Source organism: Aythya marila, assembly GCF_965140915.1.
Source record: "Aythya marila genome assembly, chromosome: 7".
Lineage (NCBI taxonomy): Eukaryota > Metazoa > Chordata > Aves > Anseriformes > Anatidae > Aythya > Aythya marila.
This window is the reverse complement of record NC_139048.1, coordinates 8,936,301-8,948,381: the sequence shown is the minus strand read 5'-3', so window position 1 is coordinate 8,948,381 and position 12,081 is coordinate 8,936,301. Positions and strand designations below refer to the sequence as shown.

Sequence of the window (12,081 nt, the reverse complement as noted above, 5' to 3'; positions counted from 1 at the left end):
GACCCCAAAGTTTTCCAGATCTGGAAAGAATATGGCAAATATACAAGTAAGGTATAATGCACTGTATCTTCTCTGTAATTTTTTGCAATTCTTTTGTAGCAATAGCCACCTTAAGTGAAAAATACAGTGTGATACGTCAAAAATGTCATAGAGAGTACAGCATAGATAGAAATTACTATAAGTATTTAGGGATCTCTCTTGTGATTTCCCAATACAAAATAATACAAAATATATACAGTTAAAAACGTACATATATACATATATATATATATATATATACATATATATATATATATATAACATATGATGTACTCTCATGATCTTGAAAGCTAGAATTCTAATCCCTGTACCCATATTAAATCACACTTCATTCGGAAAGATCCATTAATTTCAGTGGCTCTCTTTTATTTGAATAAAAATATCAGAATCCAACCTATGAAGATTAAAACTCAAATTAAATTTGAAGTCTGTGACTGAAGTTTCAAAGATACTTTCAAAGAAAAAAGACTTAAATTAATTCTAAAGATAGAAGCATTCCAATGCTTGAAGATGCAATTAGCACTTTTTCAAACTCATTTTATTTGTTTATTCTTGCTAAAACTTGTAGTAGCTCAAAAGATAGAAACTAATTGAAGGCTCGATTGCTACATATCCTAAACTCGTATTCTTTAAGTATGGTTTGCTTTTCACACAAGATGTAGGTTCGGATAGAGGCAGTGAATAAACTCCCAAATGTCTTAGAACAATGCATTTCTTGTTCCTTAATTTCTCCAAAGGATATGGGTTTCATGAGGAATTAGGGTGACAAACCTAAACTAACCACATTGTTTTGTTTATACAAAAACACTATTCAATTCTTTTCAAATTCCTTTTCCTATTCAGTTCTATTTTAGCTGTACTATTTCCCTGGAACAAGCCTAACTTAACTGGGATAGAACTTCGGATGATTTTTGGGAGACCACAAAAATAATTATATTCCCTTAAAAAATGAAACAAAACCAAGAAGAATGCCACAGGCCAAAACAGAAATTAAGCCTATTTGATTCCACATATATAGAACTACAATTTGTCAGGCTTACAGTACCATTTTTGTAGAAGAGCCAAAAACTAAGCACTTGTATGACCTTTGGTGCCACTTGCGCATATTCAGAACTGCAAAGCTTATCTCAAAGATTTCTCAAAATATTGGCAGGGAAAACATGCTTAACTACCTCCTAATCTTCTATCACTTCATGACACTTTCACTTTTTCTCCTAGCTGATTTTACATTTTCTTTCATTTACTTTCTAACAGTTTCCACATGTAAACATATTTCAGTGTGATACATAAAAACATCATGATAGAAATGTCCCGTGTATACATGGACACAGATAAAATTTGCCACAGCAAGTCTTACCTTACCCTACTGTAACCCAATACCTTACAGACCATGCACCTTGCAGTCCCATATTTTAAGTCAATGCCAAATATATTGCACATTCATAGCATGATGTTACTGCAATCATCTTTTCCTTTGAGACCTTGCTTTCTTATACAGGAAAGCAAAGGGAAAATGGGTCCCACTGCCATTTCTAAAGTCTTGAGCAATCGGCCATAATAATGATCAACATCAGCATGGAATCTCCTGGATGATGCATACCTGGCCATATTGATCTACGTTTTCTCTTGCAAAATTAACATCTGTTCCAGCTGTATGGCTTGCTTTTCCCTTGATCTCATTTTCATATTGTTGATGATACTTCACCTAAAAAGAAAATGAAAAGAATCATCTGGATGAGTTTAGTCTGGTACACAGATGCTGATAACAACAACAACAAAAAAATGCAGATTAAAAAAAAACAACAGTAAATGCAGACAACAACAGCAAGCCAAAAAAAAACAGCAGAAATGGCACACACATGTTGATAAAATATTGTTAAAAGTCCCATTGCCACCAATCTACAGAAGTCAAATATGCTATTTGAAGATATAAAAACAAAAATAGTGGTGTACTTTTTAATATGCTAGCAAAGTGGAAATTGCCATTTTAACCCATACCATTAGTTCAGTGTATTCAGTAACCTCTGATTGTCAGTGGCTAATCCCTATTGTTGCAGCAGGTTAAAAAAAAAAAAAAAAAAGAAATCATCGTAATATAAATTCATGGTTACCACAGAGCACTTCTTCCTACCTAATCTGCCACAAGGTCACATGCATGCCATTAATAAAGTTACATGTTTCTGACATATAGTGATCTCACCAGTGATCAAGGAAATTGTACGAAATCAACCTGAAAATTTGGACCAAGAGTTGCAGCACTATTGCTGAAGTACTACCTATAATCTGATATCATATTTTAATCAATGTATGTCTTTGCTGAAAAAAAAAAAAAAAAAGGGTCTTGCACAGATCAAAAGCAAACAAAAGCATTTAAATATTTTAAAATAAGTTCCTTAGTAAATTGCTTTTGCCTTCAAAATTATAGATCTCTTCTGATTCTCCTTGGTGACTCTTAATAATGTTTTAAATTCACTTCCACTGAGTTATCACAATATGTTATTTTCTCCAGTTAAAAGAGCTTTACTTTCACTCTCCAGTGAGAAAACACAATTAATTTTAGTCACAAAAATCCACAGTGTTTATTCACAAATAAAATGCCAAGTTATCTCTTTCTGCCTAAAAATCAACTTTCTTCCTTCAATGGAAAATCACTTGAAAATCTGTTTATAACATGTACTGCTGCTTTAACTCCACCGGGATAATGAAAATTCTGCCAGTAAACATTCTAATCCAAAATTTGTGAGAGAATTTATTTTCTTCTTTCCAAAAAGAGACTTTGCTTTGGACACTTACATCACTGGCTAATTCATTTGCTCTCTTGGCAATTTGATAAGCTGGAGTGATCATAGCAGGAAAGCTGCCTTTCCCTCTCCGTTCTTCAAAGTCTTCAGTGTATTTCAGCTGTAAAAAGAACAAGAAAAGAAACAAGACAGCTCAGAAGCAATTAGATCAGACAAATGTATCTTGATTACACACATAATCAATCCTTAAAGTTGCAAAGTCAGGCATTCAATGTCTGTCAACTGCCAAAAGGAAGATGAACCACACAGTCTGGATCTAACCCCTTTGTGTGCATGTTTTACAAGGTAGTCTTTAACTATGTGATCATATATCTTCTGCAGAACCTCTGTGTCTCATTCAGTGTGTAGGACTGATCACAGTTGTTTCAGGAAAACACTAAAATTGTCTGTGAGATGCCTACTCTAATTATATTAGTCAGACAGTTTCCTTCTTCAACTTGCATGGCACCCAGTTGCTGGATATAGAGCAGACTGGTTCTCTGCCGTCAGCTCTGACAGCCAGCTAGTCCTGTAACAGCCTAGAAATGAGCATGGTCTTTACATCTTCTATATCTTCACTAAACACTTAATGGTGAAATGTATCGAAAGTATTTTAAGATAAGTACATTTTTAGTACTAAATTTTGCTTATGTTTATATTTGCCAGTGATGTATAAGTGTCCAAAATTTCACTTTCACAGACAAAAAAAGGGTCAACCTATTTTCTGTTGTTTCACTTACATCACTTGAAAGCTGTCCTGCAACTTTTGCATGAAGTATATCTGGAGTATCTACAACAGAGGTGAACTTTGAAACTCTCTCTTCATGTCCCCGCTTATATTCTACCTGGGGGAGAAAACATATGTAAAATACATATTACAAACAATAAGTAGCAAATATCTGTTTTCTCTAAGAAAGCTTCAAGAGAAAATGAGCAACAGCAGACATGACATTCCCCACTGTTGGCTGAAGCTATTGCCATACTTAAGTCTCAATTTCCTTAAAGTGAATGCAGGATATTTATGTGAGCCATGCATTTGATTAAAATATTCCAACAGCCCGAAGTACTAAGATCATACTGCAGCAACAATGCAGACAGTGTTGTAGAAAAAAAAAATGTGATACTTTAAAGCCATTTGTACAGGATTAATTTTTACTTGATCTTGTTCAGTTGAACTGTTATTTTTATAGAGAGACAATTTTGTGTGCATATATGGTTTAAAGTAGCTTGTAAATTAATTAAGTTTAATGTTACTGCTATTTAATTTCATATAATCAAGAGTGGGAGAGATCAGAAGATGTAAAAAATAATATATATATATACACACATATAAATTAAAAAAAGACTAATTAAGCCATCAAATTAAAATTAAAGTAATGAAGTAAACATTATAGAGAGATTCATGATCTTATTCAGGTTGTAATATTGTTGTTTCATCTTTCAGAAAATGACTATTGTCATTTATCCTATATGATTGTGTTTCAAAACAAGTAGTTTGCTAATTGTGCTTCTTGCATCATGTTCCAGTTTTCTCACTTTGGAGGTTCAACATAGAACCTACTGTCTAAAGGAAATTGCCTAAACCCAGAATTCTCCACCTTCAGGATGTCTAATATACAATTTTTTAAAAATAACACTTACATTACTGCTTAGTTGAGTAGCTCTCTTAGCAACCTGGTAACCTGGAGTGATCATAGCAGGAAAACTGCCTTTGCCTCTCCGTGGCTCATATTCTTCTGTATATTGGAACTGGAAAATTAACATTTCTGGGTTTTGTTGTTACAAAAGAACCCACTGTAGTTTAATGTGATTCCTCTGTTTCCCAAATATATGCATAACTTTTTTTAAAAGTAGACGAATTAAAGAGCTTATACCATATAAGTATGTTAGGTAGAAATATTTCCTACATACAAAAGAAAATATTCCCCATTGATATTTATTATTCAGTGTTAATTTGCTATGTTGATTAGGTCACTAACTTATTGTATGGACAGAGACAGTCATAATTCAGAATTGATTTTCACCAGTAAGGGAAAGACAGTCAATGAAAGGTCTAGACTGTGGAAAATAAGACATGTTTTCATCATGAGTTCTGCATTACTGAGGGAAACAGCACTGCATACTAGATAAGGACATAATCAAGGTCAGCTCAGATACCGTTGGTCAATAGCTGAAGTGCATCTCAATTACATTCGCACAGAAATGTAGGATTTCCAGGGTAGGCAATAACTTTGTTATGTGACTAACTGCACACATGGCTAAATAGTGTTAATGATGGAAGTAGATATATCAGTATCTGCTTTGGTAACATTTTACTAAAGATTTGGGTTTGATGCACTCTTAAGTCTTCGGATTATGATATCCCATGAAAATAAAGGTATTTCAAACATGCACTTACATCATTCAGCGTCTTCTGTGCTTGAGTTACCCTCACCATCTGAGGATCTGGGATGCTTCCTGAGTACCATGAAGTTCCCCCCTCATAGGCAGCATAGTAAGCATTCTACAAAACAAAAATGAAATAACTACCAATCTGTATCCTTGTTTCAAAAAGCAAACAGCTGGTCTGACACAAAGAAATGGAAACACACACAGTGTCGTGGAAGAATAAATTTACCCTCTGATGACATACAGCACAAGGCCTACACTCCACATACTTTCAGAATGCCAGGGCTGAGCTTGTATTCCAAGAACTGACATAAAGACGTCAGGATCTGGGATCCTGGAGTAAGACTCAAATAATTCTCCCTGGGAATCAGACCACTTGTTGTGAAGCTTCAGTGTCAGCAGAGAGGAGACATGTTGAGTATGTCTGTACATGCAGCAGTCTAAATTGCTAGCTGTATAGGTATGCTATTCCTTTCCCATCTTCTGATTCTGGTGCCCTAAGCTACAATCAAGCTACATTGCCATAAATAGTTTAGCCAAATGAGAAGTAATGTCTTTGTTATCATTGGAATCCTGTGAACCCTAACAAACACAACAGCCAAGTCCTTGCTCTCCTGCAGGCTAAAGGCTTGGAGATTTCAGGGATATTTCTTACCTGGCTGGCCAGTTGTTGGGCTTTATATGCAGCTTCGATGTCTGTAGACCTCATATCCCATTGAAAGGCAGACCTGAACTGTTCACCCTGTTCTCGATATTTTATCTACAAAAAGAAATAAAAAAATGACTTGGTATTAGTAGCTTGTTGGCACAAACTAAAGCACACCACTCTCAGGAGGAAAGCAAGAAGGAAGACAAACAAGGTGAACAGAGTCCACAGCGATATGGAGTCTGCATGAACTGTAGCAACCAAAGAAGAAGAAGAAGAATGTAAATTACAACAAAAACAGTGCAATTCCCACCATAACAAATCCACTTCAGAGCCTACTAGTTTGGGCTGCACCTTACACCAGTCTAAAGGAAGGCTAAAATCACCCTTGGCCATACTGGGCAACCTTTTTTGTGCTCTCTTACACATTGACACCATCAGACAGACATCCATCAGGCCAAACTGGATGAGGGAACTTGTCTACAGGTTTTTGCTGTTTCAGTTTTCAACTATGCTAGTTTCTTCACCTGTCTCACTGTAAGAATCATCAGTGCCAACACAAGAGAGGCAGAGGAACAGTGTGACTGCACAGAACAAATTCTCTGGGTGACAGCATCAACCTGACTCAGTTTAAGACAATTTACTCTGGTCACTGTTTATCCGTGTCTCCAAATGCTACAGACCTGCCTAGTTTTCAGTGCCAACTCACAATTTCACCCTGAAGACCCATCTCTATATGATACGAATGCAGAAACATACGGGACTAGGACAAGAAAACTCGATTCACCAGATCTCTGCAGTCCACAAGAAAATACCTGACAGTCTGCAAAACTCTCCATCTTTTCCTCCTTCTCATGCTTTTGACCAACACAATTTACAGCCAGCTCAAAAGTCCAAAAAAGCCACATGGCCTGCAGCTCTATGCCATGCCAAGACTACATAACTACTTCCTCCTTGACACCCATTCTTGGCAAAGGAATCTCTGTGGAAGAGAAGATTGGGTTTAGCCTTAAGGTCAAAGCTCTACTCTCTAATCCATACAGCCAGCTTCTATTCACTGGCTCTATTTCTAGAGCTGCACAAGGAACGGCATATTAGACCTGAAATCTAACATGAAGTTCTGCAGGAATACTTTGGTCTTTAGATAATACTATTTGGGGAAATATCTATGAAGACTGAAATCCTGAAGAAATATTAAGCAGAACATTCCAATGCAGAATTAGATGAAAGAACTAATACCTGCTGGGCAATATTCTGCTCTCCTATTTCCCTACACAGTGTCCATAAAGTTTCATGACTGTGTAAGTGCAAGAGGGTACTATATTTAGTTCTGAATCATTGTTTTCTCCTGCTGCCTTTAGCATGACAGCATACCAGAAATTAAACCGAAATCATACCTCTACTCTATAACATATTCTACAGATGCAAAAACAAACAAACAAAAAAACAGTCACTGTACTGAAGAGTGCAAAATCTAAACTGGTCAAAAAGTCACCGAGCACGATTACCGTTACCCTCATTGTATAATTTAAGTACAGAGGTACACAGAGATGAATGATTTGTCCACACAGAAATTCTGTGTAGATGAGGGAGCTGAATTTTATTTCTGCATTCTACTTGGTGTCTCAACATAAAACTTATGTGAGAACATTACGTTAGGCTTGAAGAAACGTTTTCTGCTCAGGAAATATTATTAACTAAAAAAAAAGAACAAATTACAGTAGCAATTGGAACAAGTTAGCACCACTTTATACATCTACCAATGAAAGAGTTTTCCTACACCCAAAATTTCTATAGAAGTACTCCCTTTAAGTAAGTACTGCAGAATCAGCTTCTTTAGTACCCTTAGCAATTTTCTCATTTTCTCTCTGGAGCAGAACCTCATTATGTGATTGAAAAGGACAGAAGGTGCTTGAGGTGAAGAAAAAAAAAAAAAAAAAAAAAAAAGAAAAAGAAAAAAGAAAAAAAGAAAAAAAAACACAAGGGAAAGTGATCTTTGAGCTATAATTTGTCTGGCGTGTATATTCATATGCACTGGAAGTATCGGTGTCATATCACAGCCTAAACCCAGAAATAGAACCTGCAGTAATCCCAAACTCATTCCTGACCACTTCTGTCAGACATAGCTTAAAGTAAGTGTGATGGTCACTGCTGAAATAGTTACTGCCTCTGATATTGCAAGACCTGATGCATAGTAGTAACATACGAGAATTATAAATATTCCGTACCTGATAAGGGTTATTAAATGTACATCAACTTTGTACAGCTAATATAGAAGAAAAAAAGAAAAAAAGACTGATGCAGTATGCTACAGTCTAAGTAATACAATTCACTTTTTAAAATTTTAATAATGTCTACTCATGTTTAAACACACTCGTTTGTTTACTAAATATAGCTATGCAATGAACGGTGCTATTTTAGAGCACAGAAAGACAGGACACTCAAGAAAGCAGCGCTACACATAGAAGTGAGCTCGCAGTCAGCTATGGGCTGGTTTTGTGTTTCTCATTGTCTGAAAGTTCACAGACATGCAAGTTTGAAACAAATGTATCTGGAGGAAAACAATGCAAGGCAGAACAGAATGGCATTCGGCAAGAAAGAAGACTTTGAGCACCCCTAGAGGTTTACCCGTGCACAGCAGCCTTTTGGAGTGCGGATGCAGTTCAATGGCCATAGGAAGCTGCCCCATCCCTAACGTCCCAGCAAAACATTTTCAGCAGCACCATGCGAAGTTCCCTGGACTTTGTGCTTTCCCACAGAAGGGAAATACCGGCTCCGGTTTTTCAGAAACGCTTGACAAAGCGTTTATGTGAACTTTTGCCTAGGTCTTACTAGATCTAATAAAAATATAATTTTGTTTGTTTCATAGCATTTAGTATCAGTTTCAGATGAGATCATAAAGCAAGGAGGTCATTCCTCTTTCAAAAGGCTATGTAACCCCGCCTGATTTAGTTACTAATTTTGCATAGCTCTGGGCAGTATCTCCTGATCTGGGCAGTATAGAACAATTCTTCCATGTCGATTGCCAGATAAAAAACTGCTAGCCATTTCTCTTTTTGAAAGTGTGAACAATTTCAGATCTAACCTTCCTGTTTGGTGTCTTAGGAAACAATTTTAAAAACTATGACTCAAACCTGGGCTGAGATTTTACTGCTCTAAAAGTATGCACAAGTGTAAATAAAGAAAAGGTATTTATATTTTTAAAACAAGACCCCAATATTGTATAAAAATTTAGATCAGAGACAAACATATTTGGCCGTCAAACTTCTTACCTCGCTTACTACTTCCGATAGTTTTTTTGCATTTGTGTTTATTGGTGTCTCAAATACGCTTGTGAATGCATTGTTTTTGGGATTATGCCTAAAAAAGGAAGCATAAAAGGATATTAGGAATGTGCCAGACAGCCCACAAGAAAGGTTCTCTTTGAGCCCTCAAAAACACAAGATCAGCCTCCACCTCTTTCTACGTAACTTTCCCCCCCACCCAGACGCAGGTCTCAGATTACATTCCCGTTATAATTGCATGGAGTAGGGTGCCTAGAGCAAAATTAATTTTAATGATCATCATATCAATGCTGTGTTTCTAATAACAAAAGAGAATAATAGAATAAAAAACAACTGTCATCTCTCCTTTTACTGCTGACAAATTTGACAGGAACTGATCATTATAGAATAAAAACTTCCTAGAAGAAACCAACTCCAAAATCTGCATTTTATGTATTTTCCTGATGATTAACTCAATCTTGTTAACTCTTAACTGCTGATTTTGAAAGCACTGAATTTTATGGTTGGGTTTATTGTCTTCCCAAAATACTGAAATGGAAGTTAATTTGGTAACTTTTAACATACCAGACAAACGAGGAAGCTTTATCTATGGTAGTAAGAGTTTCCCATCATTGTTGATTCACGTATGTGCAAAGCTATGCACTCAGGCACTAACAATACATAATGTCATCACACAGGACCAGACTGAGTCCAAATTGTGATCTTTTGTTCTATTAGGATTACTTGATGTTTTAAACAGTATTTAAAAAGAAAAAGAAAAAAGGAAACAGACTTACACTTGACAGTAAGGCTTTTTCTCATGGCTAACAAAGTTGTTTACTGTTAACATCATCTTGCACACTTCACAGTGAAAACAGGCTTTATGCCATGTCTGGAAACACCACAAAAGAGAAACCAAGCACGCATTATTTGTATTGCATTATTATCGAGTTTTAAAATTCAGCATTGACCCCTTCCATCCATTTCACAAATCTGAAGAATTCTTCAAATGCGTGCCTATTATTAACTCATTTCAGTTCTGATCCCAGTTCTGAGCAAAGAACTTCTGGAACCAAGAGATTTGCACTGTGTTAAAAGTGCAAATCTATACATTTATTATAGTCCAAAATAATAAAGAAAGAGAACTGACCTGATCTATACAGTTAATCTTCTCAGCAGGGTAAACCCCATAGCCACATCTAGCACACAGCTGCACATTCATCTTGAAATCCACAGAGTGAAAAATATATAGGTTTATATAAAGGGTTCAAAGAGTGTGAAAGTGACTTTTTGGCCTGTGCAAAGCACACTCTAGACGCTCCAGTCAGGGCCTTTTGCTGTGGTCAATGGCTCCCATTAAAGCTCTGAATTGAAGTCTGTTGCTCCGTTTCCTGACCTTCTGTTTCAAAGTCAGCTGCAGGCTGGCTTTTAAAGCTGCCAGTTAGTAAGAGGGTTATTTTGGCAACTGTGTCAGCGCGTAAGGGAGGGTAGCAATATCCTTCTCGAAATAGAAGAATGAACTCACAGAAACAAATCACGTCCATGTGAACATCAGAATCTGGTCATTTAGTATTTCAGTTTTGCTGTAAAGCCAGCTCTCAGTAGCCCAGGATGAAGATCAAAGCATACACAGCAGCAACGCATCTGTTGTTCCTCACCTGATACACAGCAAATGGCTCCACGTAGGACTGCTCTGTGTTTAGGAACAGCATTGGATGAGGAGGTACCACCATAGGAGCAGGCCAGGGATGGGTTTGGAGCATCCTGGCCCTTTGCTACACCCAGCAGAGATGCACCCATTCCTCAATTCTCCATCTCATCAACCTACCACTCCGTGTCCAGCCGTAGGACACGCAGTGACACGGGCATCTCAAAGAGCTCTAAATTTGGGGGGTGAAAATCCAAACATCTATTCCCCATGGAAAAGTCATCAGAAATTAACTTCTTTTTTGTTTTAAAGAATGAACAAAGCAGCTATTCAAGAGTGTTTGCAAGGAGTAGGCTGGCATGGATCAGAATATGAAAGTTCCTTAGCCAAATAACACTATTCGAGAATCATTCTTCTTGATGTTAGGGCTCAACCAAGTTATTACAGTTGTCAAGTCTGCTCCAAACAAAAGAAGTTATTGAATTTTACTCACTACAAATGGTCAGGATTTGAGATTTACATCTCACCTAATCATAACACCTCCAGCTACAGGGCTCAACAAACCTGGGACATAGCTAAGAGTGCTCCCTACCTAAATAAAAGTTTACTCAGTTGTCCATGCATCCACACCACTTCCCGTATCCGCAGCATATTGCTAAGGACCTTCCTTCTGCATAGACCACAAACAATTATCACAATCACTTCTACCCAAAGCTTCTCAGTGTGTTTAGAGAGCCTCCTATTCAAGAGATGGAGAGACTCAGTTCTGCTTCCCTTCTAACTCCTTTTACTGAATGCTGACAATGTACTGGCACAACGCACCATCAGCAACTGGTGTGCTGAAAATAGCGTCTCTAATCTGAAGAGCATTGGGTTCAGCACAAAATCCTGCAAATGTTTACAGCAATTTAAAATAGGTGATTAATAGGAATATACAAACAGTTGTACTTTCTTTAAAAAATACAGTAACAGAACACAAATTCTTGTATTAAAATTACTGTAGAGTTACCTCATGCTGTTCCTTTCGGGATCTGGAGCAAGTTTATGTTGACTAAGTTACATCACAATGATATTTATCATGCTTACACCTGTGAACCAAAATAATTTGGTGTTCTTCCAGTTCCCTTCTCACATAGCTTTTCATGTTGTCCCAAACAGCCATTATGTTTATACAAGTGACCCATGGTCAGGGTTGCCAGGCTGTCCTCTCCTTACTTAGCGTTGGGCATACTACCAGCTGCAGCCTCTTTGTGTTCATCTACTGCAAGTGTCAACATATCATTTATTTTCTAAGTAGTCCAAGTTGTCTTGATCCTT

General features: G+C 36.9%; 1 protein-coding gene across 1 annotated transcript in view; it reads right to left on the bottom strand.

Annotated features, from left to right (window-relative positions):
- The window catches only part of NRAP (nebulin related anchoring protein), a 49,015-nt gene extending 38,511 nt beyond the window's left edge, over positions 1-10,504 (bottom strand). Inside the window, exons 1-9 of the mRNA XM_082764561.1 lie at positions 10,267-10,504; positions 9,914-10,008; positions 9,126-9,213; positions 5,863-5,967; positions 5,218-5,322; positions 4,461-4,568; positions 3,560-3,664; positions 2,833-2,940; positions 1,640-1,744 (exon numbers count right to left, since the gene is read on the bottom strand). Of these exons, the coding sequence (XP_082620687.1) occupies positions 1,640-1,744; positions 2,833-2,940; positions 3,560-3,664; positions 4,461-4,568; positions 5,218-5,322; positions 5,863-5,967; positions 9,126-9,213; positions 9,914-10,008; positions 10,267-10,338 (891 nt within the window). The 5' untranslated portion in view covers positions 10,339-10,504. The remainder of the gene's footprint in view (positions 1-1,639; positions 1,745-2,832; positions 2,941-3,559; positions 3,665-4,460; positions 4,569-5,217; positions 5,323-5,862; positions 5,968-9,125; positions 9,214-9,913; positions 10,009-10,266) is intronic.
- Between the last annotated feature and the right edge of the window lie 1,577 nt (positions 10,505-12,081).